At 34.8% G+C, this 25,130-nt stretch overlaps 1 protein-coding gene across 1 annotated transcript; it reads left to right on the top strand.

Annotated features, from left to right (window-relative positions):
- The first annotated feature begins 2,151 nt into the window (after positions 1–2,151).
- Positions 2,152–24,860, top strand: SEM1 (SEM1 26S proteasome subunit). The gene is made up of 3 exons (XM_004431373.3): positions 2,152–2,319; positions 18,537–18,630; positions 24,660–24,860. Exons 1-3 carry the CDS (start codon positions 2,244–2,246, stop codon positions 24,700–24,702), a joined length of 213 nt encoding a protein of 70 aa, XP_004431430.1. The 5' UTR covers positions 2,152–2,243; the 3' UTR covers positions 24,703–24,860.
- Positions 24,861–25,130: the final 270 nt, after the last annotated feature.

Genomic DNA, 25,130 nt, shown 5'->3' with positions numbered 1-25,130 from the left:
GGAGCCTGAGTCTGAACTCAGGTAGAGTGACTCTGGAGCCCAAGCTTTTTGCATACCCTGAAAGGACGTCATAGAGACTTGAGGTACAGGTCTGCCTCCTCAGGTCTTCATGGCCAGCTAACTAGCTGTGCTCTCTTGAAGTCAAAATGAAGGTGCCTTTGAAATTGGTCTTTCCTCCAGATTATCAGCCATTTAACAGCCCCTCACCATTTCTTCCTGGATATAGATAGATACAGAAAGGTCAATCTTGTGTGATCCATTCTGCCTAGCTACTGAATGATTACTCCATAGCAAATTTAAGGATTCAGGTATTTGTGATGTAACTAATACCACGTGGGTCCCAAATGGAACTTTTAGGAAAAAAAAGATTTGCTTGAGACAAACGGAATTATCTACTATAAAATCTGCTAACTTGATTTCCTGTGAAGTTAAATATAACCCACCAATTACACATATGATATGATATGCAGGTAAAGGCACAGTTTTGACTACAATGCTTCTCACTAGAGTTGTGGAAGCTTTCCTAGCCACAGAGAGCTAAGTCAATCCTAAGGCTGGATTTTCTTCTTCATTCTACCTTTTTGCCCTCTGCACTCTGTCTACATTTACGTGTTTTTGCCATTTTCTGACATGTGTATATGTTTAGTAGTGTTAGAAAAAAATGATTTTGGGGGTTCTTGTGTCAACTGTCTGCCTCTCCACACATTGAGATGGTTTGTTTCCTATCCTTTCATAAAGCCCGTAGGATCTAACAGCTCCACCACTTCTTAGCACTGTGACAGAGGGCATGACAGAGAGTATGAAACTCGAAGAGATCTCATCAGGGTTAGCAAATGCTGCCATACAAATGGACTTTAATATGAAGAAATATACTGCATACTTTCTACATCTCTACTGTCTACATTTACTTCCAGTTTTAGATTTTCCTCACCTTTTCTCTTTCTTCATTAATTTGGTATTTACTTATATAACATGCCAAATTACATATACTTTGAACCTAATTTGAAGACTGCTAATGTTTTCAGTAATCAATACAAATCAAAATAGTATTACAAGGGCCATCTTATTTTTTAAAAATTTACATCTAATTGTAGGTTCCCAAATTCTCATCCAAATTTGTGCTCTTTTAGTTGCTCCATTCTTTGTACACCTATACACTGTTCATTTCTCAGATAATTTTATTTTAAAATAGAGATTCAAATGTATTACTGTGTTTCATTGTAATTTATCTGTTTACCTGTCTCTTAGTGGAATACGAACTCCTTGAGGGGAAAGACCTTGTCTATACATGTTTGATTTCCAGCACAATGCCTGGTACATGGTATGAACAAATGCTGTTGAATGAAGAAGTGGGATTCAAACATATAAACAAACATATGTATCAAAATTTACAATAATACCCAATTATATATATATTTATTATGTAATATTCATCTATAATATTACATATATACATATAACATATAGTTTTTATATAGCTCACTACATTCAAAATAATATTCAATATTCAAAAAATTCAAATATTTTGAATACCACAAAATGTGACATATATCGAGTTTTACACAGTATTATTTTATAATAACCTGTAAACTGGTTATCTCACACACACACACACACACACACACACTCTATTTAACAGGGTATTCACCACAGTCTAATTGCAAGATGGAGGAACATTCAATAATGGAAAAGTTCGGAGATGAAAGTCAGACAAACAAATCTGCATTTGGATCGTCTAGCACTATCTGAGTGACTTTGGCTATTTCTTTCTGAACCTGAATTTTCTGTGAGGTGGACATATTTAATACTATGATTAGGGAATTGGTTTAAGAAGACGGAGCCAATCTACGTTAAGGGCCTGGCATTCAGCAGACCTTTAACGAATCTTAGCCGACAATTCATTCCTCAGCCGTACACTAAGCAGAGGTGTTTAATTTTTCTACACATTATGAGTCTTCTCCACTCAAGGAAACCTACCCTGATCTCAGGTTTGTCAATTCAGAGTCCGGAGAAGACGGTAAAGGTACAAAATAATTCACCTTTCTAACTCTGAAGTGTTGCTAAACCCGCAGGAAGCGCTGGGTGGACCTCCAGTATCCCAGCATTCCTCGCGTTGCTCGTCTCCCGCGTCTCTATGGTAGAGCCGGCCTCAGAGGCGGCAGTGGCGGTGGCGGCTGTGGTGAGGCGGAGTGTAGGTTGCAACTTTCCTATTGGCCTGAGAGGCTTTGTGCACGAGGGTCGTGATGTCTGAGAAAAAGCAGCCAGTAGACTTGGGTCTCCTGGAGGAGGACGACGAGTTCGAGGAGTTCCCTGCGGAAGGTAACCGGCGTCTGGGTCGCGCGGACGGTGACTCAGGCCTCCGATTAGAGGTGGTGTGGACGCAAGGGCCCGGCCCGGAGGCGCCTGGGGAAGTCTGGACCCCCACTCTGCACGCGCGACCTCCGTGCGGCCGCCTTCGGGTTCACAGTGTCACGCTGGGACTCCGCGGTGAGGCCGAATGCCTCTGCTTCCTCACTGGGAGGAGCCACGGTGACCCTGGGCCCCTAGCCCGCGTCCGGGATGGTTGGTCCTTCTACTCTTCACCTGGGTTACTGCCACCTCCTTCATGTCTACATAATCTCTTTTCTCTTTATTTTCTTTTGGTTTAGCAGCCTTCCTTTGCCTTTAAACCTTCCAGAATTAAATTATTTCTGGTTAGACCAGTGCTGCTTGCTTTTAGGACTTTACAAATGAAGCCTGTTAAGTAGAATGGGAGGATCAGGTGTTGGTGCTTAATACGCATTGTCTTACTCTTGTTCCTTACTTATTTTTGAGCACTTTAACTTCGAACAAACATAAGTTTAAGGATTTATAAGACCCTCAGACGTCTATGTTTTTATTGGCTTCGTGGTTACCAAGAGGAGCTTTAGTTTTCTCATTGTAGGTAATAGCACATAGGTAACATTTATTGCGTGGTTATTTGTCTAAGTGCTTTGCTTTTACTAACTTAATTCATTTTCGCAAGTCTAGCCAGTAGGTACCGATATTACTATTTTTCAGATAAAGAAACTGAAGCTTGGAACAGTTAAGAAACTTGTCCAGTGTCATATAACTGGCTAGAAATGATGGACATCTGGCCCAGTTGACACCAGAGCTCTTAAACTCTTTCGCTGCACTGCTTCTGTTTATTTGTTAGATCGTTGTTGCTGGTTAGGTTTTCAGAATTATTTACTTTATTGGCGAATTGTTATGTGTAGGGTAAATATTTGTCTCATAAGAACAGAAGGTTATTACTGGGTAGCCTTTCTGAAGGTGGTAGGAAGAGAATTGTGGTTTATGGTGTACAAATCTGTTACATTAAGCATTTACTGCTTCACTAAAATTGTCTTTAAGTTGTACCCCATCATGATCCTATTGTGCATAAAACCACATAGCTGGAACATTGTTCTTTTTATTTATAGTGTACTCTTATTTTGTTTAGTGGAAGAAGACGTTAGTGTGCATACTACACAAACGCATAAACTAACCCAAAGCACATTTCTTTTCAATTCTGGGATTCATTATATATTGTGGGGATTGTTTATTTTTGTTTTGGTAGTGGATTTATCTGTCTAGACATGTTTTCTTTGCCTCACTTTCAAGTCGGTTTATAATCTTCCGATACTGAGCTACATAGTAGAAAACTGACTTTTTGAGGGCAAGGTCCACTTCTTACTCAAACTTCTTATTTCAAATAGTTAGCATTTATTCATTGTTTATCACATATAGGGTATGATGTTAGGCACTTTATTTACATTACATAGTCTGATTATTACCACAACCCTGAGGAAACAGGCTCAGTGATTTAAAAAGCTTGCCATTAAGTGGTCAAGCCAGGGTCTGAAAGGTCTGACTGAGTCCCCAACCCAACCTCGATCCCTAAAGTGTAGCAAAGTGTGGCACATAGTAGGTGGTCAATAAATGCTTGTTGAATAAATGAAACTATTTAAAATAGTTGAGAACTGATTGCTTAAAAAGGATCTAGAGATAACTGTGCACCTGATGATACAAGTGATTTTTCTCAGCAGCTTTCATGTCATCGGCTTTTGCAGAATATGTAGTTTGTTCTTGTTCTAACTTTATGAGCAGCAATTTTTCAAAATGTTGGTAGTTACATAGTAAAAAAAAAATAAAGGTAAAGGAAAAGCAAAGAATATTTTTTCTGAAGACAAAGGCCTCTCACAACAGACTAACTTACAGTATTAGCGTTAAGTAACGCATCATTTATTGGTCACCTTACAGAATATTTGTTGTCTTCAGGTTTGAATATGTAGAACCTAATTCATTTCTGGAGATTTTCCATTTAGAATAAGAAATAACGTTTGAAATGCCTTTGTTTTGTTCAAGTTTCGTATGTTTCTGCAGTGGTTTATAATTCATTCAGGTTGTCCTTTCATGTTAATTTGAATTAGTGAGATTTTGCTGCATACAAAATTAGCCCGCTAAGTGAAACCAATCAATATTTGCTAATAAAAACTGTTCTGATAAATAACAAAGAAAAAAAACTTGGAAAAATATCACCAAAGAATCATTTATCTTTTGAAACTGTACATTTCATACATTTTTTTGGCCTCGTCATGGTTTAGTCTCCACGTGTGACTAAATACATGGAGTTACTACTCCAAGTGTGATCCATGGAACTAATCCAGTTTTGGCATTACCTAGGAGCTTGTTAGAAACGCAGAATGTCAGCCTAGACCTACTGAATCAGTTTGGACTTTACCAAGATTCCTAAAAGATTTGTGTGCACATTAAAGTTAGAGGAGCATTACTTTAAAACAGTGGCCTATTTTGAATCTTTCAGTATTTGAGTTTTCAGTTCAGTTATTAATGCCCTGAATTACTTTCCAAGTTCTTTGCCTTCTTTGGAAATTCTTTTTCTTGTGATTGTCTTTGTGGTAAATATGCCATTGACAAACTCACTAACAGATACAGCTTGAAATTGCCTGTAACCATCTTTTCAATTTGTAGGAGGTCTTACTTTCAAAGGTATTGTTCGATCTCCGTGGGCCAGAAAGTGAATGATGTCCATTGTCTAGGGTAGCTTGCAGTTAAGAGCCTGCCATGTGAAAACCATTACTGAAATTATGTATCCCTGGTTTGACTAAAGGATTGTCCATCTTTTGGGAGTGTTGTTGCTACATCTTATCCCAGATAACTTGTCTGGTAGGATGTCAGTTTAGTCATTTTAAGGAAGGGGAATTTCTGTTTTAAAAAGGAAACTAAGGGCCGGCCCCGTGGCTTAGCGGTTAAGCGCTCCACTGCTGGCGGCCCAGGTTTGGATCCCGGGCGCGCACCGTCGCACTGCTTCTCTGGCCATGCTGAGGCCGTGTCCCACATACAGCAACTAGAAGGATGTGCAACTATGACATACAACTATCTACTGGGGCTTTGGGGGAAAAAATAAATAAATAAATAAAATTAAAAAGGAAACTAAGATTAATGTGTTTTCATGGAGGCCTCATTGTTTCTTCTGAATAGCTCTTCTTTAGTGTGAGGTGTAACGTGGAGTGACTCTGTGAAGGTACTGAGGAACAAATGCTCTTTTTTTTTTCATTTAGTTTGTGGATCTGTGTTACATTTGCAGTTTCTCACAATTCTAATTGGTGAGTGTGTAATCTACTAGTCATTAAGCAGAAACTTAAAAAATCATGTTTAGGATCTTTGTGAAATGCATTTTGCGTCTTCTTGACTAAACTGATTGAAAATAGGCTTTATTAGGAAGACATTCACTGTTCTGGGCATGATTGATTATAATATAGTTTTGGAGGCTTTGGCGTGGTTAGAATTTTAGAACTGGAAAGCAACTTAAAGTGTAGAGGAGCTTGAACTTGTCAAGATCATACAGCTAGGTTGGTAGTAGTAGGGCAGCGTCTAAAACTAAAATACTCTATGATTTATTTGAGGCTTCAAACAATTTTTCATATCAGACAGATATTGAAAGGGTATTAAAAATGTCTTCATTAATCTCCTTTCTCTGACAATCAGAAGTAGGTGTGAGTAAAAGTGAAAACAAGTGGGCCTTCAGGTTCTTTTCTCTTCTTCCTGTGCCAGAATTGAGAGGTTTTTTTTCTTTTTTCAAGGGAAAAGCTTTTTTAGAATATTTGAAATGAAACTGTTTGCCTGCAGAAGCAATGGTATTTCCAAGAGAATACTATTATACTAAGTATTCTATAATTTTTCTATAACCAGTGAAACTGCTGTATTGTCTGAAGAAATCAAGAACAATATATCACCCACCTCCCCATCCTCCTTGAGAAATTCTTAGGTAAAACACTGTTATTGATGGGAATTTGTCGAGGCAGACAACAGGCTGGTGGTGCCCTAATGCTGCCAGCATTCTGGAATAACTGAGGTACTCTCAGCTATACCTAACAAAGTAGGACATCTTACAGTGGTTCTTAGCCAGGGAAGTATTTTTGGATGTCGCATTCAGTTGACAGGTGGGAATGTGAAATAACTACCAGCATTTAGTGGATAGAGGCCAAGGATTTCAGCTGCCTGCTGTGCGTAGACCAGTCCTGCACAAGGAAGAATTGTCCTATAAAAAATGCCACTGAGGAATGTTTACGTGCACGTTGGATACCAACTGGACTAAACCATCAACAGAAGGATTCCTTAGAATCTTAATTGTAGAAGGTAGAAACAACTAATATTGACTATGTCAGATACTGCGCTGGTTAGTTTACCTAGTGCCAAAAGGGGCTTTGCTATTTTCAGTTATTAAATATGATATAGTGGACACATAAATAATACCATCACACATTTAAATTAGTTACATGGTGGTAGCATGGAGACTTCATGTTGCTAAAAATTTTTAAGAAAAATGGTAAATACAGTGAATGGCAAAGTGCCTACTGAATGTCGATTTGTGATAATCATTTGCAAGAAGAAAGTTTTTGAACCCCGGATGGAATAAGCATGATGAATCTAGGATCAGACCTAGGTTCAAAATCCATCATTCATCAACTTTTGGCTTGTCAACTCCTGCTAGTTAACTTTTTAAAAATATTTTTATGGTATAATATATAGGATAATTGTGTAAGTAAACTGCTTATAGTAAAAATTTAAACCTATAAAATGGTATAAATTGAAAAGTAAATCACTGTTTCTCCTTGCCTTTCCCTAAAAACGTTTCTCATGCTCCAGTGGTAACCACTGTTAAATGTTTCTTTTAGTATCCTTCCAGAATTTATATATATATATTGTGTGTGTTTGTATATAGCCTTTAAATACACACAGAGGACCATGTTATATATACTATTCTCCTACTTGCTTTTTACATTATATATCTTAGACAAGTTTTCACATTAATTATAAAAATCTATCTCATGCTTTTTAGTAGTTGGGCACCACTGGTCCATTGTATATCTGTTGAATAATCTATTTAACTAGCTCTTTATTGATAGATATCTAGGTGGTTTTAGGATTTTTGTTTGCTTGTTTTTATGTTTTATTTTTTCTATTACAGAATATGCTGCGATGAATATTCTTACATCTTTGTATTTTTTCTGCTTATCTATAAGATAAACTCTTAGGAAATTGCCAGATCAAATTGGCAACTTCATTTTTTTAATATAATTTTTATTTTGAAATAATCACACACAGAATAATTGAAAGTGCAGTACAAACAACCTTTTCCCTTGAACCATTTGAGAATAAATTGCCAGCCTGATGCCTGTCACCCCTAAATATTTTAATGTGTTTTTCCTACAAAGACACAATCACAGTACAACCATCAAAATCAGAAATTAAGACACTGATACATTAGTATCATGTAAGCCACAGATCCCTTTCAGGTTTCTCTAATTGTCTAAATAATGTTTTGATTCAGAATCATGGATTACGTTCAGTTGTCATGACTCTTGAGACTTTAGAGCAGTTTTGAGCAGTTTGTCTTTGACTTTTCATGATTTTGACACTTTTGAAGATTACAGGCCAGTTATTTTGTAGAATGTTCCTCAACTTAGATTTGTCTCATGTTTCCACATGATTAGATTCAAGTTCTGGACCTTGGCAGGAGTATCATAGTCGTGATGCTGTGTTCTCATTCATCCTGTCGGGTGGAACATGATTCTCATTTGTTCAGTTACTGGTGATGTTCACTTGGATCACTTTATTAAGGTAGTGTCTGTGAGACTTTTGCAGTGTTAGATTATTCATTTTCCCTTTGTAATTAATAGGTATTTTTTGAGGATAGACTTTGAAACTATGTAAATACAGTATTCCATTCATCATCAAACTTTCAGTTTATTCATCTGCTTATTTATATCAGTACAGACTCATGGATTCTCGTTCAGTGGGTTATAATTTGTTGTCTATTTGGTCATCCTTCTCCCTAACCAGTCTTTGTTGCCCCCTACACCCACAGATGCCCTCCTTATCCCACTTGGGCTTCAACATTCTGTGCCAGGCCACCTTCTCCCTTCCTTCCTCCAGCACTGGATGACTTCTTCACCCTGTCCAGGCTCTTGACACACCAACCATGAAATGCTGCCCCTCACAGGAGTGCCCTCCTGGCTCTGCTTGGGCTCTAACACTTCATCCAGGACTAGGTGCATTTTGAATTTTGACATATGTTTTCAAATTGCCTTCGAGGAAGATTTCACTAATTAACATTCCCATCTACAGTTCACCTTTTCTCACATAAGGTTGCCTACACTCCATATTAAACATTTTAGTCATTGCAAACCTGATGGATGAGAAATGGAATCACATCATTTTGATTTGGATTGATTTCTTTGAGTGAGATTGACCTTTGTATTTTTCCTTGAGCTGTTACCTTCTTAGTCCTCAGTTTCTTCATATGTAATTTGTGGATAATAATTAGAGTCATGTAAGGATTACGTGATTGTATCAGTCTGCTCAAGCTGCCATTACAAATTACCATAGACTGAGTGGCTTAAACAACAGAAATTTATTTTCTCGTGGTTCTGGAGCCTGGGAAGTGCAAGATCAAGGTGTTAGTGGATTCAGTTCTTGGTGAGGGCTCCCTTCCTGGGTTGCAGACCGGTGCTTTCTCATTATGTCCTCACAAGGTGGGGAGAGAGAGAGCAAGCTCTTTGGTGTCTCTTCCTATAACGGCACTAATCTCATCATGAGGATTCCATCCTCATGACCTTATGCAATCCTAATTACCTTCCAAAGGCCCATCTCTAAATACTATCACGTTGAGGGTTAGGGCTTCAACGTAGGAGTTTCGGAGTCTGGGAGACACAACATTCAGTCCATAACAATGATATATGTAAAGTGCATAGCATCAAGTTTGGTGCTAATGTTACTGTAACATTAGTAACAGTAAACATTAGTTCTTTTTCTTTTCTCCCGCCTGATCTACTTAGAGATTTGGATTTTGGATGATGTTTGGTATAAATTAAATTTAGAATTTGAACCAATATTGACAAATTTTATTTTTACAAAAAATATTTGTAATTTTAGATATATCCAAAATTAAGTGTGTTGAGTTTGTGGGATGACAATTTATTTATTTTGTAGTACTAAAAACCTCTAAATTAAAAAATACTGTCAATTTTTTTTTCAAAGGTACTTTAGTGTGGTTATTCATATAAAATAAAAAGATATGTAAAACAATAGTATACATTGTTTAAGGACGCATACTGATGTATAAGAGGTATAAAGAAATACGATGGAATGAAAAACCCTCAGATTAAGATACTGGTGCTTTGGAAGGTGGTGAGAGGTGTGACCCAGGATATTAACAGTGAAAAACTACTTTGAAAAACTATTTGATTAGCTATTGCACTGATTCTATGGAATGAACAAGCAATAGTGACTTAAATAGTGTTTAACTATTGTTGTTAAACATTACTCATTGAAATATGTGATGTGAAGTATCACTGTGAAAATAAACGTTTCGAAAACTGTACTTATAGTCTTCCAAAGTATTAAAAAAAAAAATCACCCAGTATCTTTTTTTCCAGTTTTGTGTTCTGTTGTATACACAATGCTTGATAGAAATGGTATACATAATGCTTGGTAGAAATGGCATTGTTGTCTTTATTCTGAAACATGTTTCTCTTCTTACCTCCCTTATCCCTCAAGTTCTGTTGCAGTGATTAGCACATAATAAATGACTTATTCATTCAGTATATATTTGTTATTTCCTGCAAATCTGGTGCTGAATGGTGCAGAGAGAGAGTGATATTAACTGCCATTTATCAGTACTAAGAGCTTTAGATACTTAGTCTCATTTAATCCTCATAGCAGCGTTATGATGGTTGTATACTTGGGGCTCAGCAAAATTAAGTAATTTACTAAGGTCACAGTTAACTATAGGCTGCACTGAGGTAAATTTGACTCCTTAGGTAGGTATTTGTCTTTGAACTTAGTGATATAAATATTAAGGGGGATATGGATCAGTAGTTTTCATACCGAGCTTGAGCTTTTTAGTATTTTGCAGGTGCTTTTATCCTGGGAGGTGGGGCTCCAAGCCCTTTCCTCCCCACCCCTAGTTAAACTAGAGCAACTTTGCTTTTGACTGTGTTTTATCTGTTGGGCTTCTGGGTAAGATTTTATTTGGTTTCCTTCCGTTTGGGGGGTGGGGAGGGATTAAACAACTAACAGTAAAGTGCAACAGCAGTTGAAAAGAAGGGGAAATTATTTCCAGTTGTGTACAACACGAGATAGCAACATTTGAACACAGCTTTCAAAAGATAGAAAGGTAGGAAAGGGGTTTCAGAAGGGAAAAGGAGTAGATGCTTGAAGGTGGAAAATCGATGTGTATGTGTGTTTTATTTCGCTGTGAAATAGTGGTCGTAAATGCAGATAGTTTGGGGCCTAATCATGGAGAACTTTAAGCCAAATAACCAGTTTGGACTTTATCTTTAGGTAGATGAGGAGTGGTTTTTTTTTGTTTGATATGTGTGAGTTTCCTTTAGGTAGTAGGCAGTTTAGGAAGAATTAACCTAGCATAAATAATTTTGAAAGGATAGAGAGAGAGAGAGAGTCAGGGAAGCTAATTAGCAAATTGTTGAAATAGCTTAGGTGAGGACTCAGGGCCTGAAATAGGTTGTTAATAGGAAAGAAGTGAAAAGAGTGATGCAAGAATAACAAGCGAGCTGGGGCAACTAGTTTGATGTGGAGTGTTGGGAATAAGAAGAAATCAAGGGTTAGATTTTGTACTTGCATGTCTAATGGAAGACGGATGGTGGAGTTCACATTGCATACCCTTGACTCAGTAATATGGAGGAAATGGAGATGAGTGTAGGGCATGAGGGCTTGGAAAAGGTAAGAGTAATGACTTTTGGGAATTTTATAGAATTAAAGAGAAACAAAAGTACTAATCAACCAAGAGTACCAAAGTCAGCATGACTTTGTAGTGGAACTGTTCTTCCAGATATATGTTTTTAAATTATTGATGAAAAGAATTGTTTGACTTTCCTTTTTTTAAATGTAAGAAAAATTATACATGGTTATGTTATGTAAGTTATTTTGAGCCTGTGTTTCAGACTCCTGGCTACAAATAACTGAAAACTCACCAGTAGTCTGCTAGCAGCATCGTTTATGACTTGCCTTTGGTTGTTTGCTCTGAAGTTCCCCACTGACATTTTTGGTCCTTGTTGGAGAAAATATAGTAGTACAATAGTGCTATGCTGGGTACTGATTTCTTAGCCACTGAATAGAAATTAGATCTCTAGGGTATAGATGTTTTTGTATCATGATAACCTACAGAAATGAAATTTTATAAAAAATTTTAATCTATTTTATACAGCTTAAGCAGGAACACATGTGAATTTATCTCAGAATGACTAGATTTAGTGTGGCTCATTATCATATTCATGAGCATAATGATGCTATTTACTACTATTGCTGTTCTCTTTTACACTCACCTGTGATGGTGTGTACAATTTAGAACTTTTTTGAATTTTCCTGTTTCTTTTATATTTTTCTTCATGTAATGTTCTGCATATACATGCACATTTTTTATTTGTAAAAACGTTCTTGGAGATTAGTTTGTTTATATTCAGAGTAGCTTTACTGTTAAGGAATGAATGAGAATTTGATGCTACTGAAAATTGGTATAGAATAGAACATTTGCAACCCTATTTGGTATAAATGGAATTTCGTCTTTACTTTTCTCCAAAGTGGTATCCTTCGTACTTTTAAGAAATTTCAGAGTGTATGTTGGAGGATGGGGAGAGTAAGTAATTTTAAAAACATCAAGTTGAGAGAAAACTCTTTTTCACACTTAAATGTCAAGGTGATACTTAGATGAAGTATGTGGGATCTTTGATAGCTCAGATTTTTGAAATTTAAAGCTTGTCACAGATGTAATTCTCTCTGGCAAATGTGAACAAAGCCAAATTGGGGGGCAAAGTCTTAAATAATTTAATATTGCTAGAAACTTATGTATTAGGCATCTGTTATTGGTTATTTCCAATTCTGACTTCTTAAAATATGGTAATTTTTTTACCAGTACACATCTGGAGGCCTGCACACTGAAGTAAACACAGCTGTGGTTATTTAAACGATTAATCACAATCCTGGCAATGCATTTGGTGTTGAAGATAAAGTGTGTACTTGATAAAATTATCTACGTATTGAAGGAAGGCATTAGACATGAATCAGGTATCCTTGTTTGATTTTGTTATTTTGCCCTTTTAAAAAAAGCTATTTCTGGGTTTAAGGCTTTTAAAATGAGTGATTAAATAAAATTGCATGGTTATCAGTGTACTGTTGTAATTGAAAATTAAAATGCAATCCAGAGATGTATTGCAAGAGATGTCAGCCAAATCCCAGAGATTACAATTTATGTTACAGCCTTGAGACTTTAAACTACTTTAATGCAGTTTAGAGTTATCTCACCAGTCCTTAGTTTTCAATCTTATCTTAATAATATTGTAATTTACATATATTCCAACATATGTACAGTATGGAGGATTTATAAGTGTTGGAAATAATATCTGGGTGTATTATACCCTATCACTTAAACTTTTTACATAATATAGTTTAGTATGTTCCTGGTTAAAGTTTCCACCTAAAATAGATTATAGATTCTGGTTCGTCAGTGTGAACAATAGGTTTCTTAATGGTGCTCTATTAAATAATTTAAAATGCTTAATAAGTTGTAATTCAAAAGGTTATTTATTGTCTTGGATTCTTCATCTATAGTAATTGGAAGGATAGTATGTCATATAGACTTCAGTGCATCTTACTCCTAGGATAAGGCATTAAGGTTAAAGAGTATACTCAAATTTATGATGATTAATGAAGAATTTAACCAGCTTTTCCATTTTTGTATCTTTGTATACTCAATAGTGTCATAATTATGAACTACTGTATAATAATACCAAAGAAATAGAGAGCTAGGTCATGAATCTTTTTTGTGTATTCTACCTAAAATCTTGCTCACAATACTGTTTTCTCCCTCCTTCATGAGCCAATTGCTTTTTCTTGGGACTTTATTTATACCTTCTTCCTTATTCTTTCCTTGCCATTAAAATAGCATAAGATGGTTGTTAAAGGAGGAAGAGTTGCTTTATCCTTATGCTAAATGATCATCAGAATTCAACTTGATAAACTAAAAATTGTACCATTCTTAAAATTAAAAAAAGGACACTGTTCAAACTAGTATCTCCCATATTACATTAAGAATTTTGACTTTTTCTAGCCTTTTTAGAATTAAGGATTGGAATTTCTACCAAACAAGTTATTGAATCCATTATGTTTCTTCTTGTGATTCTCTGAGGCAGTTGGGTACCAATTAACCAGTATGGTTTTTTTTAGTCTTTCAAAGTTAAAAGAATTAAAACCAGCTTGAAGATATTTGAATGACATCAAGTAATAACAATATGGAAATCAACATTTTGAATCAAATCATAATTACATTAGAAATTCCTAGGGGCCAATATTTTTACTGTCCTAGAAAGGGTAGGCTTACAAGGTTAGCAAAGAAATGTGAAATAAATGTTCTTGTTATTTGTAACTTGAATCTTTGACACATTATCATTTCCTTTTTAGGGACCAGTGCAAATGGAAACTACCTAGTTAACAATTTAGAAGGCTGGTTAGTTAGAATTGGTTCAGGCTGATGTGAGGCTTGGTGCCTTAGAAGCTTAAAACAGTTAAGTTCTGGCTTGAGTTATATCACACCCTTTACTCAAGAACGTATTATCTGGTCTTAATGTATTCAAATTATTATGTGGAACATTAAACTCCATTAGATATCTTTATTAAGACGTCTTAAAATATCAGTAAAACAAATATTTAATTTGAAAATTCCTATTTCCAGGCTCAACCCAAATATCATATTTAAAGTCTAGGATTTGAAGTCGTGAAATAATGGTAGAAAAAGTTAGTAAATATTTTTTAATAAGACAGTCTTCAGTTTCTCTGTTTTTTTTTGTTTTGGTTGTTTGGCTTTTTTGCCGAGAAAGATTTGCCCTGAGCTAACATCTGTGCTAATCTTCCTCTCTATTTTTTTTTGTATGTGAGACACCACCACAGCATGGCTGATAGGTGGAGTAAGTCCGTGCCCAGGATCCAAACGTGTGAACCCAGGGCACTGAAGCAGAGCGCGCAGAACTTGAACCGTTCAGCCATGGGGCCAGGCCCCACGTTCTCTGTTTTTTGGTAGTGGTAATGGTGGTGGTATTCAAACAAAGAGGGGTATGATGTACAGTGATCTCTAAGGCTTTCTGTGTCTCGAAAATTCTGTAGTTTTAAACAATCCTCAGTCTTAGCTATTTTATAAAAACTTGAAGTATAGCCAGACCTTGCTATATTGCACTTTAATGGAATAGTTTTATGTGAATTTTTTTCTTCTTCTTCTTCTTTTTTTTTTTTTTTTTGGTGAGGAAGATTGGCCCTGAGCTAACATCCATTGCCAATCTCCTTCTTTTTACTTGAGGAAGATTAGCCCTGAGCTAACATCTGTGCCAGTCTTCCTCTTTTGTATGTGGGTCACCACCATTGCATAGCTTGACAAGTGGTGTAGGTCCATGTCTGGGATCTGAATCCACGAACCCCAGGCCGCCAAAGCAGAACATGTGAACTTAACCACTATGCCACCAGGGCCGGCCTCATTACTTGAATTTTTATACTGGAAGGCTTTCATGTCATTAAAACAAAACAACAAACAAAAATTCTAAGCTATCCATTATTATTAGCTACAGAGCTGTAGGTTACGGTAAGACTGGAGGGAATGTGGAGGAATAGCATTATAGTCATTGTTCACTTGCTGTCAAAGGGATAATGGATTTAGTTGTTTCATTACAAGTTCCACATTCAAGAATCTGAATTTCTATAAAAGATAAATTTGAGATTATTTGAAGTGCTTTATTTGGTTTTAATTTTAAAAATTATTAAGTTGACTTTTGGTGGTTTAGTATTACAGAGAAATATATCTGCTGTTTGAAATGAGGCTCCTTTTTAATTTAAAATTTGATCTTAGACTGCACCGCATATCACCTTAACATAATGCTCCTCTCTTGTATACTTAATACTGCAATTTACTTGCTTTATTTTTGCCTTAGAATAGTTCCCTTCTTTCTGAGTGAGATTTCTCTGTTCTTGGAAGAACAAAAAAAGTTTGTGTAACATTATAACGTACGTAGTAAACAGTTTATTATTGATTGCAACGGCAATATGAGAGTAACGGTACTATTTTATCCCTGTACCTACTGATTAACTCTTGTCTTAACTAAGTCACTTTTCTAGTCTATAAAAGTGCAAAAATGTTATTCTTTCAGTTTAGCTTTGGGAGTAGATATATCTGTAAAAAATTGAGTTGCAGTAGCTTTCTGATGACTCTTCCATAGACTGAGGGAAATCCTGAATGTAATTTCCTTTTCTTTAACTTCTTAATCTACTCTTATTATAAAACATAGGTAGTTTCACAAACAGAGAATAGAATTTTTCAGTTTGACCTTCAAGGTACTTTTACAAGAAAGGAGAAAATGTAAGTCTATCTCTAGCCCAGTCATCTTAATTTTGTGGTGTAATTAATACTTACTATTATTAACTATTACCATTGATAAGGACCTCAGAGAATAATAAAGGATTTGAATTTAGGTAATTGCAATATTCACTCTTCGAGAATAATAATATATGCAAGTAAAAATCAGTATTTTTGATTATTGAGAGTTTTTGTTAATGAATATACATTCACTGACCTATAACAGTGATTAAAATTGGGTGTACATTTGACTGAGCTTCCTAGCAACCTGAAATAAATTGCCTAAGAGAAACTTTTTCATCTTTTCAGGCACTGATGTCTTAAAGAAATTTCCCACATGATCTCTCTTGGGGGAGTATTGAATGAGGTGATCACTGTTCTCAAAAGCATTCTGACAATAAATACAATTGAGAATTTTTCGTGACTCATTCATACATGATATTGTGGATCTCTTCTATCTTGAAATACATACTCGTGGCTTCACTGAAACCTCACAGTGCCTCTGTTTTCTTGAGATTGACCACTTGGGGGGGGGGGAACTTGAGAAATGTAGTTCCATTTACCCAACATTTTATTAAGTGTCTGCTTTGTGCCTAGCACTCAGCTATAGGCATTAGAGTTGCAAATTTAATAAAATGTGGTTCCTGCCTGAAAGTTTTGAGTGGTAACTGACAAGAATGGTGGTGGTCATTTTAGGCATTAGTGGAGGATAGGTATAAAATGTGTAAGATTGGGGAAGCAGGGACATAAAGAAGACCACAGAAATAGTCTGTGAAAGAAATAGTCTGTGAAAGAAAGTCACTCCTAAATTAACATAGTGACAGTAAGAATAGGGAGGGAGAGACTAACTGGAGATACTTAGGAGTTGAAATGGAAAGGACATAATGAATGATTGTGATAGATGGAGGAGAAAGAGTAGCTAAGATGCCTTCCAAGTTTCTGGTTTGGGGGACCAGGTAAATGGAGGTACTTCTATTCTTAAATCATGATGATAACATACATATATCGCATTTAAACAACTGTGTTAGGTACGTAATGTAAGTATTATGAGTCATTGTTGAATAGCTTTAAATTCATATGTGCATTATAAGAAAAGTCTACATCATCGTACCTTTTGTTATTTAGTTATTTTTCTTTTCAGGTTGAAATGTTCTTTGCCATGTTTTAATAAGTAATTACTAAGATGAAGCTAATGGCTAGGACATACTTAAGAGAATGTGTAACTCATAATTACTGTTTTTGGAGGGGAGAGGATCAAACAAAAGTATACAGGGTCTGATTTAGAGTTCTGTTGCATCTTTTACAACCATTTGTTGTGCATATGCTAGGTACTGTTTGTAGCTTAAGAATACAAAGATAAATAGAGTTGTTCTTCTTAAGGAGCTCAGACACTAGTAATGGGCAGAGACATATAAAGTGATGATTATAATTATACAGTATGTACGTGCTATGATAGAGACATACACAAAAGAGAGGCCCTAATCTCTGAGAGTAAGGAGGAAGAGGAGGGAATAGGAAAGGCTTCCAGAGGTGATTTCCAAACTGATTTTTTTACAAACTATTTTTCCCACGTTTTAATTTTGAAACTTTCAACCCTATAGAAAAGTTTTTAAAAAAGTGCAAGTGGGGGTGGGCAAAATGGGTGAAGGGATCAAAAGGTACAAACTTCCAGTTATAAATATCATGGGGAGGTAATGTACAGCATGGTGACTATAGTTAATAATACTGTGTTGTCTATTTGAAAGTTGCTAGGAGAGTAGATCTTAAAAGCCCTCATCACAAGAAAAAATTTTTGTAACTACACATGGTAACAGACATTAACTAGTCTTATTGTGATCATTTTGCAGTATTTACAAATATCAAACCACTATGTTGTATACTTGAAACTAATATAATGTAACATGTCAATTATACCTCATTAAAAAAAAGAGGGCGACTCCTAAGTTTCATCAGTTGTTAACATTTTGTCATATTTACTTTATTTCTGTCATACATATGAAAGAAATATATCATGAAATATATCAAATATATATATTTGAGAACCATTTGCAAGTAAACTGTCGGCAAAATGACCCTAGACTCTTAAATGTTTCAGTGTGGACGTCTTAAAGAATAAGGACATTCTTCTCTAAAACAATTTTACAGTCATTTTTTTTTTATAGCCATGTTTAAGAAAATATTTGGTCTATTTTTTATTATCTGTGTATGAGTTATCCTTTTTATGTTTAGCGATTTTGAATTCCAGGCTGATACCTTCCTGCTTAACTTGCTTTAGTATTGTTGGTGCTGTGTTTTGAAAGATTGTGAAATAGACCTTATAAAAATTAGCCCCAAGAAAAATCAGGAAAGTAAATATCCTCCTGAAATTATAATAAATTTTCATAGCAAATAGAATTTTTTTTATTAACTTTTGTTTTACCTGCAAATTCAGGAATTGAGAGAACAAGACAGCATAAATTGAGATTTAAGAGGAAGATTTACCATTTCTCATAGATATGGTATTAGATGTGAATTGTGAGACTCTTCAGTGGCAAACTTTGTGAAGTTTTTGTATTTATGGAAATAATAGAAATATTTAGACAGCATCTGTTTCTGTTTTTAGACTGGGCTGGTTTAGATGAAGATGAAGATGCACATGTCTGGGAGGATAACTGGGATGATGACAATGTAGAGGATGACTTCTCCAATCAGTTACGGTAAGTAAGTTTTAAGCCAGATTTTTATGTAATTTAGTATTAATTGTAAGCTCAGAATATGTAACTTACATGTGATAATTGACCTCTTAAAAGGTAATTAATCTTTGAAATATGTTTTTAAATTATGAAAAGTAAGACATAGTGCCTTTATCTCCTATGTTTCTAAACATAAATACTTTGTGTAATTGCAGGGGTTTTTTTGAAGTTTTGTTTTTTTCTATTCTCTTTACAAAAGTAGTTAAATAGAAGCATATTTGCTATTTTTTATCCTTGTGGGTTTAATTCTGTCAACATTTCTACCACCATTGAATAACTCAGCAGAAATTAGAATCATAGAGTGTTAGGACCCATAGATTGGTGCTTCTTAACTAGAATGGAGATTGGGGTGATGAGAATGTATTTTTTCATATTCATGTACAAATCTACTTAATATGATTGATTGAAGTAAAATTCATATAACATAAAATTAACCATTTTAAAGTGTACAATTCAGTGGTATTTTGTGTATTCAGAATGTCCTGCAACCATCATCTCTGTTTAATTCCAAAACATTTTCAGCACCCCAAAAGGAAACAGCATGCCCATTAAGCAGTCACTCTGCATTCCTTTCTTCCCCCAGCCCCTGGCAGCCACTAATCTGTTTTCTGTCTGGATTTTCCTGTATGTATATTTCATATAAATGGAATCATACAGTAAGTGATCTTGTGTGTCTAGCTTCTTTCACTTAGCGTGATGTTTTTAAGTTTCATTCATATTGTAACATATATCAGTACTTCATTCCTTTTTACGGCTGAATGATATTCCATTGTATGAATGTGCCACAGTTTGTTTATCTATTCGTAATGGGTTGTTTATTTGGTTTATTTATTCATATGTTTATAAATATGTTTATTCATATTTGGGTTGTTTCCAGCTTTTGGTTATAGTGAACAGTGCTGCTGTAAACATTCATGTGCAAGTTTTTGTTTGAGTACATGTTTTCAAGTTTTGGAGATTTAATCCTAGGAATGGAATTGCAGGGTCATATCATAATTCTCTTTAACTTTTTGAGGAACTGCCAGACTGTTTTCCACAGCAGCTGAACAATTACATTACTACCTGCAATGTATAAAGGTTCTTATCTCTCCACATCCTCACCGAAACTTATTTTTCATTTTTTTTTATTATAACCATCCTAGTGGGTATGAACTGGTATCTCATTGTGGGCTTGATTTGTGTTTCCCTAATAGCCTCTTTTCACTTATTGGTTGGCCATTTGTATATCTTCTTTGGAGAAATATCTATTCAAGTCCTTTGCCCATTTTTAAATTGGGTTGTTTGTCTTTTTGTTGTTGAGTTGTAAGAGTTCTTTATGTATTCTGGGTACTAGGTCCTTATCAGACATTTTATTTACAAATATTTTCTTCCATAGTGTTAGTCTGTCTTTTCACTTTCTTCAAAGTGTTCTTTTCACAAGAGTTTTAAATTCTGATGAAGTCTAATTCATTGTCAAATTCAAGATAATGAAAATTTATCCATATGTTTTCTTCTAACAGTTTTAGAATTTTAGCTCTTACATTCACATCTTCAGTCTGTTTGAATTAATTTTTGTATATGGTGTGAAATAAGGATCCTACTTCATTCTTTTGCGTGTGGATATCCAGTTGTACCAGCACCATTAGTTGTAGAGACAATTCTTTCATCTCTAATTTTATTTTGATTCAGCCTATATATATATCTGTCTTGGCCACAAAGATAACTAAGTAAACTGTCACATATTTTGCTCAGATCAAGATACAGAAGTTCTATTACAATCTTTTAGTTTTCTAGTGTAGTATATTTGTTCACAAAGGAAGTGAGATCATTTATAATGAATTTTTAACGTTTATTTTTAATAATAATACAGTAGCTTTTGTTCTTTTTAGTATTTTGCTGGAGACTGATAACAGTTATACCCATCTCCTTTTTCCCCTTTTTGGAAATTGTGCAATTTACCTTTCACTGTTATTCTGGTACTTTTACAATGTTTTATGGTCTCTCAGAATTGCTGACTCTGGTTTTTGACTATATCTTTTTGTTCTTTCAGTACCCTGAGATGTAATTATTCTGAGCCTTGAGACTTTAAACTACTTTAATGCAGTTTGGAGTTATCTGTCTTAGTTTTCAATTTTGTCTTAATGATGTTGTTTTTCCTTTTGCAGTTTTATGGGCAAGATAGGAATAATAGTTATTGAACAATAATCTTGCTTTTTCTCTAAAATCTGTTAATATTACACCATCTGTTCCAGGCCTTGGATCTATCTCTTCTCATTCTTCTTTGTCCATATATGGCTCTCAAACCCCTTTTCATTCTTTTTACAGATCTCAGTCCATTCTGGGATTAGATTAATTCTATGTGTACAAGTTCTTGCCACTTTCTTTTTGCATTTATTTTCAGTTTATATCCTTTTAAAACTGAGCCGCATCGGAGAAGACCCTGCTACCTTTTTTTTTAAATATGTGTCCTCCCCTTTCTTCCTCATGAGAATTATATTATGCTGTTAGAATATTTATTTTTAGGCTGTTCAACTCTTTTGATCTCTATTCTGTGTTCTTAATCATATATCAGTTTTTCTTTTGTTATCTTCTTGAAGTTTTTAAAGTTAAGGCTAAATGTGTTTTCTTCCTTTGCTATTCAAGAGTCAGATTTCTCCAAAGTGCTTTTCTTTTTTGTCTTTTTTCTCTTAAAAATTAAATCAAGACATTATTGAATATTATGATTTTATCAGGGGACTTTTAGTAGTAAATGGATTTATAATTGAAATTCTTGTTACTACTACATCTTGCCTTTTTAGTGGTTTGGAAATAGAGCGTTATCCGTGTATTCCTTGTGGCTTGTTTTTCTAATACACCTCCACAGTGCTCTTTTTTTCTCTTTTGTGTTTCTGCTTTTAGATTTGTGGATTTCCATAAGTGTATTCATCTTGATACCACCATTAGTGAATAAGATTTTTTTTTTATTTCCCTGAGTCATGAGTTTTTTCCCCCACAAGGTTGTTGATATATCACCAGTGCTGTCAAATAGAACTTACTGTAGTGATGGAAATGTTCTATAAGCTGCACTATCCAATATAGAAACTACTAGTCACATGTAGCTATTGAGCACATGAAATGTGGCTAGCATGGCTGATGAACTGAATTTTTAATTTTATTTAATTTTGATAAATAGCCACATGTGACTACTGTACTGGACAGTGCAGCCTCAGATAATATTTATATTGTTGCTTTAAAAAAATTGTCTTGGGCCGGCCCTGTCGCTTAGCAGTTAAGTGCACGTGCTCCGCTGCTGGCGGCCCGGGTTCAGATCCCGGTTGCACACCAACACACCGCTTGTCCGGCCATGCTGAGGTGGTGTCCCACATACAGCAACTAGAAGGATGTGCACCTATGACATACAACTATCTACTGGGGCCTTGAGGAGAAAAAGGGAAAAAAAAGGAGGAGAATTGGCAATAGATGTTAGCTCAGGGCCAGTCTTCCTCAGCAAAAAGAGGACGATTTGCGTGGATGTTAGCTCAGGGCTAATCTTCCTCACACAAAAAAAGAAAAATTGTCTTGATTAACAAGTCTCCTGCAAAGATGTTCTTCCTAGTCTTTGTAAAATGCATCGAGGCCCTTAATTTGGTATTATAAACCATGGTAAAGAACATATTTTACTGTTTTCTGATATTGTTGGGTCCTAATCCCATCTAACTTTGGAGAGTTAGTTCATATTCAAGAGCCAGTCAGATTCCTTGGGTTTCAACTCCAGATCAGCCTCTTATTAGCTACATGTCCTTAGCAAGGACTTAGTATTCCACTTTCTGTGTTTCTGTTTCTCTTTCAGTGTAATTACCTTTAACAAGCAGAAGTAGAAAGAAAAAGGCCACCTATGTCTCCAAGTAACTAAAAGTAATTCTGTTTCTGCTGCTGCTTATACATTTGTTTTTCTATATATCAGTAGAAATAAATTATGAAATAATAAATTATGAAATTTTCCTGATCCTGCCTGCATCACATTTTACATAAAACTCAGAGAAGCCAATCTAGTTTCTGACTTACTATGTGAGATATAGCCACTGTCATATAGCAGAGTAGTTTCTTGGATAGTAAGAGGAATTCTCAAACCTACTAGTGGCTATTAAACTTATTCTTGTTTTGTTATAAAAGGAATGCTGCTGTTTTTGTTTCAAATAGTGTACATTCACTGTGTGTGTCTTATGATATTGTTCCAGTTGTGCTGGATTTCTTCCCTCTTTGTTCTCTTTGTTGGATTTTTCCATTCAACAGGTTCATGATATTAATGTTTTTGTGTCATTTTGTGTTTTGTACTTAGTGGCCTCAATTTATTATCTTTGGTTTCTTATATGTCCTAAATTCTAGCAAAGCACTTTTAATCTTCTCTAAGAATTTAGCTGTTAGAGAAGCATATCATCATCTCCTTTGTGTTTGTAAACAATTTATAAATGTAGTTGGTCACTACCTCCTGTCAAGAAGGCAAACAGACACAAACCCGGATGGATTTGGTATACTTATTACCTGAATCTTAGGTTGAATTTCAAGGGTGTTTTTTTTATTGTTGTTAAAATAAGAGAAGGTAAATAATCTACATTGATTTTGTTAAACGCAGCAGAAAACTATTGTTGAGAAAGTTTTATTTCCATTTTAAATAGGAAACATATGAAGGACAGGTATTATAGTCTTCAATTTCCTGGGAAGGAGGGCAAAGGAAGCATGTTAGTTAAATTTAGCAAAGGACGGGTAGAGTCAGAAACTTGTGCTGATCTCTTGACTCCTAATCCAGTGTTTTACCGTACGGCCCTCAGCATCTGAGCAGAAGACAAAGAGGATTCATATGAATAATCTCTGTCTTTAATATTATTCATGGACTTTAGGTCAGTATTTGTATTATAAATAACTGTAAAAATTTTAGGGAAGTGAAGGAGTTTGGGGAAATGAATAATAAATATCATACATCATTCCTACCATGTTTTTTTTCCATTGTGTTCATATTGGATAGTGTGATAGCGTCTGAGTTAAATTATACTTGAGAACCAATGTCTTTTTATCTTCTTGAGTGTAATGATATAGGGTGCATTAATCGTACTTTACATTTATACACTGTTTTATCATAGATTTGCCCTCAAATAATCTTATTGTGAACTTCTTATAAAATCTGAATTGTGGCAGGTAGGTTGCTGGTGATATTTGGAATGGTAGTTTAAATAGCTGAAATTGATTACAGGGCTAAACCTTTTTGTGCAAATGTTTTATACAAGTCAGATCAACAATTGCAGTTGACTTTTTCAAAACCTGAAACTTCAGGTTGACTAAATTATTTAAAATTATAAAAAATGTCTTTAAAATGTGTATATTTGTACCAGTATAAATTTTTGAGATTTTTGTCCACATTTAAAATTAAGAAAGTAAAGTCTTGTTTAATGTTTTATAACTTTATTTTATTTATTTTGCCTACATATAGTTAATGCACAATAATTCTCACACACCCTTAAATTTGATTAATAATTTTTGTCTTGGTTAGAGCATTAAATATATGTCACTACAGAAACCAATCTGTTTATTCTTTTTGTGTAAGTAGCAGTAAATTATGTAACGTAATGTAGTATTGACACCAGAATAGGAGTCATCAGAATACCTATTATGATGATTATAAAATATCTGAAAGTTTGATACCAATGTCTTAGGTTCTTAGCCATATGGTTAATGATTGTTAAAATTTATGTTTGAATATTTATTATGAACAGAACATTCATATGGTATTTGGAAGGTATTTGGAAGATAGCAGTAAATCCCTCACATTTCTTCCATAAATAGATTTACCAGAAAATTAAGAAATGTAAAATATAAGTTTACTAATGCAAGGTTTTATCAGCATTATGTTGATTCACATCTAATTTCCTTCTTATGTAGATTTCTATTTGAAAGTGTTTATTATTGTGTTATTTCTAAAAACTATGTTTCTTTGTCATAAAGAATGTCTGGTGATGATGTTCTTTTTTGTTTTATTATAGAGCTGAACTAGAGAAACATGGTTATAAGATGGAGACCTCATAGCATCCAGAAGAAGTGTTAAAGCAACCTAAACTTGAACTATTTACTAAATTCTACGACAGAGAGCCCAGAATGGGACACTTAAAAAAATATGTTTGTTTCATTATCTGCTTGGATTTATTTTTGTTTTTGTAACACAGAAAATAAATGTTTTGATCTAATCTTGGTTTCGTTTAGAAGTCTTCATCTTTTGCATCTAATCATTAGTGTTTTCTCATACTATTCATGATCTTCCAAAACCTTATAGAGACAGTAAAATTTCCTATTATGCATTTTTTTAAATGTTAACTGAGGCTCAGAGAGGTTAAATGATTTGAAGCTAGAATTCATCTGATCCCCAATCCAGTACTTTTCTTAAACCACATTGATTAAATGTTGGTCTTATTTATAAGATACTTCTTTTAAGTTATATTTAACCTTAATTTCATCTG

The sequence above is a fragment of the Ceratotherium simum genome, chromosome 1 (assembly GCF_057802395.1).
Source record: "Ceratotherium simum simum isolate JZ-2026a chromosome 1, ASM5780239v1, whole genome shotgun sequence".
Taxonomy (NCBI): Eukaryota; Metazoa; Chordata; class Mammalia; order Perissodactyla; family Rhinocerotidae; genus Ceratotherium; species Ceratotherium simum.
The sequence above is the reverse complement of the archived record's forward strand: the minus strand, read 5'-3'. Positions and strand labels throughout refer to the sequence as shown.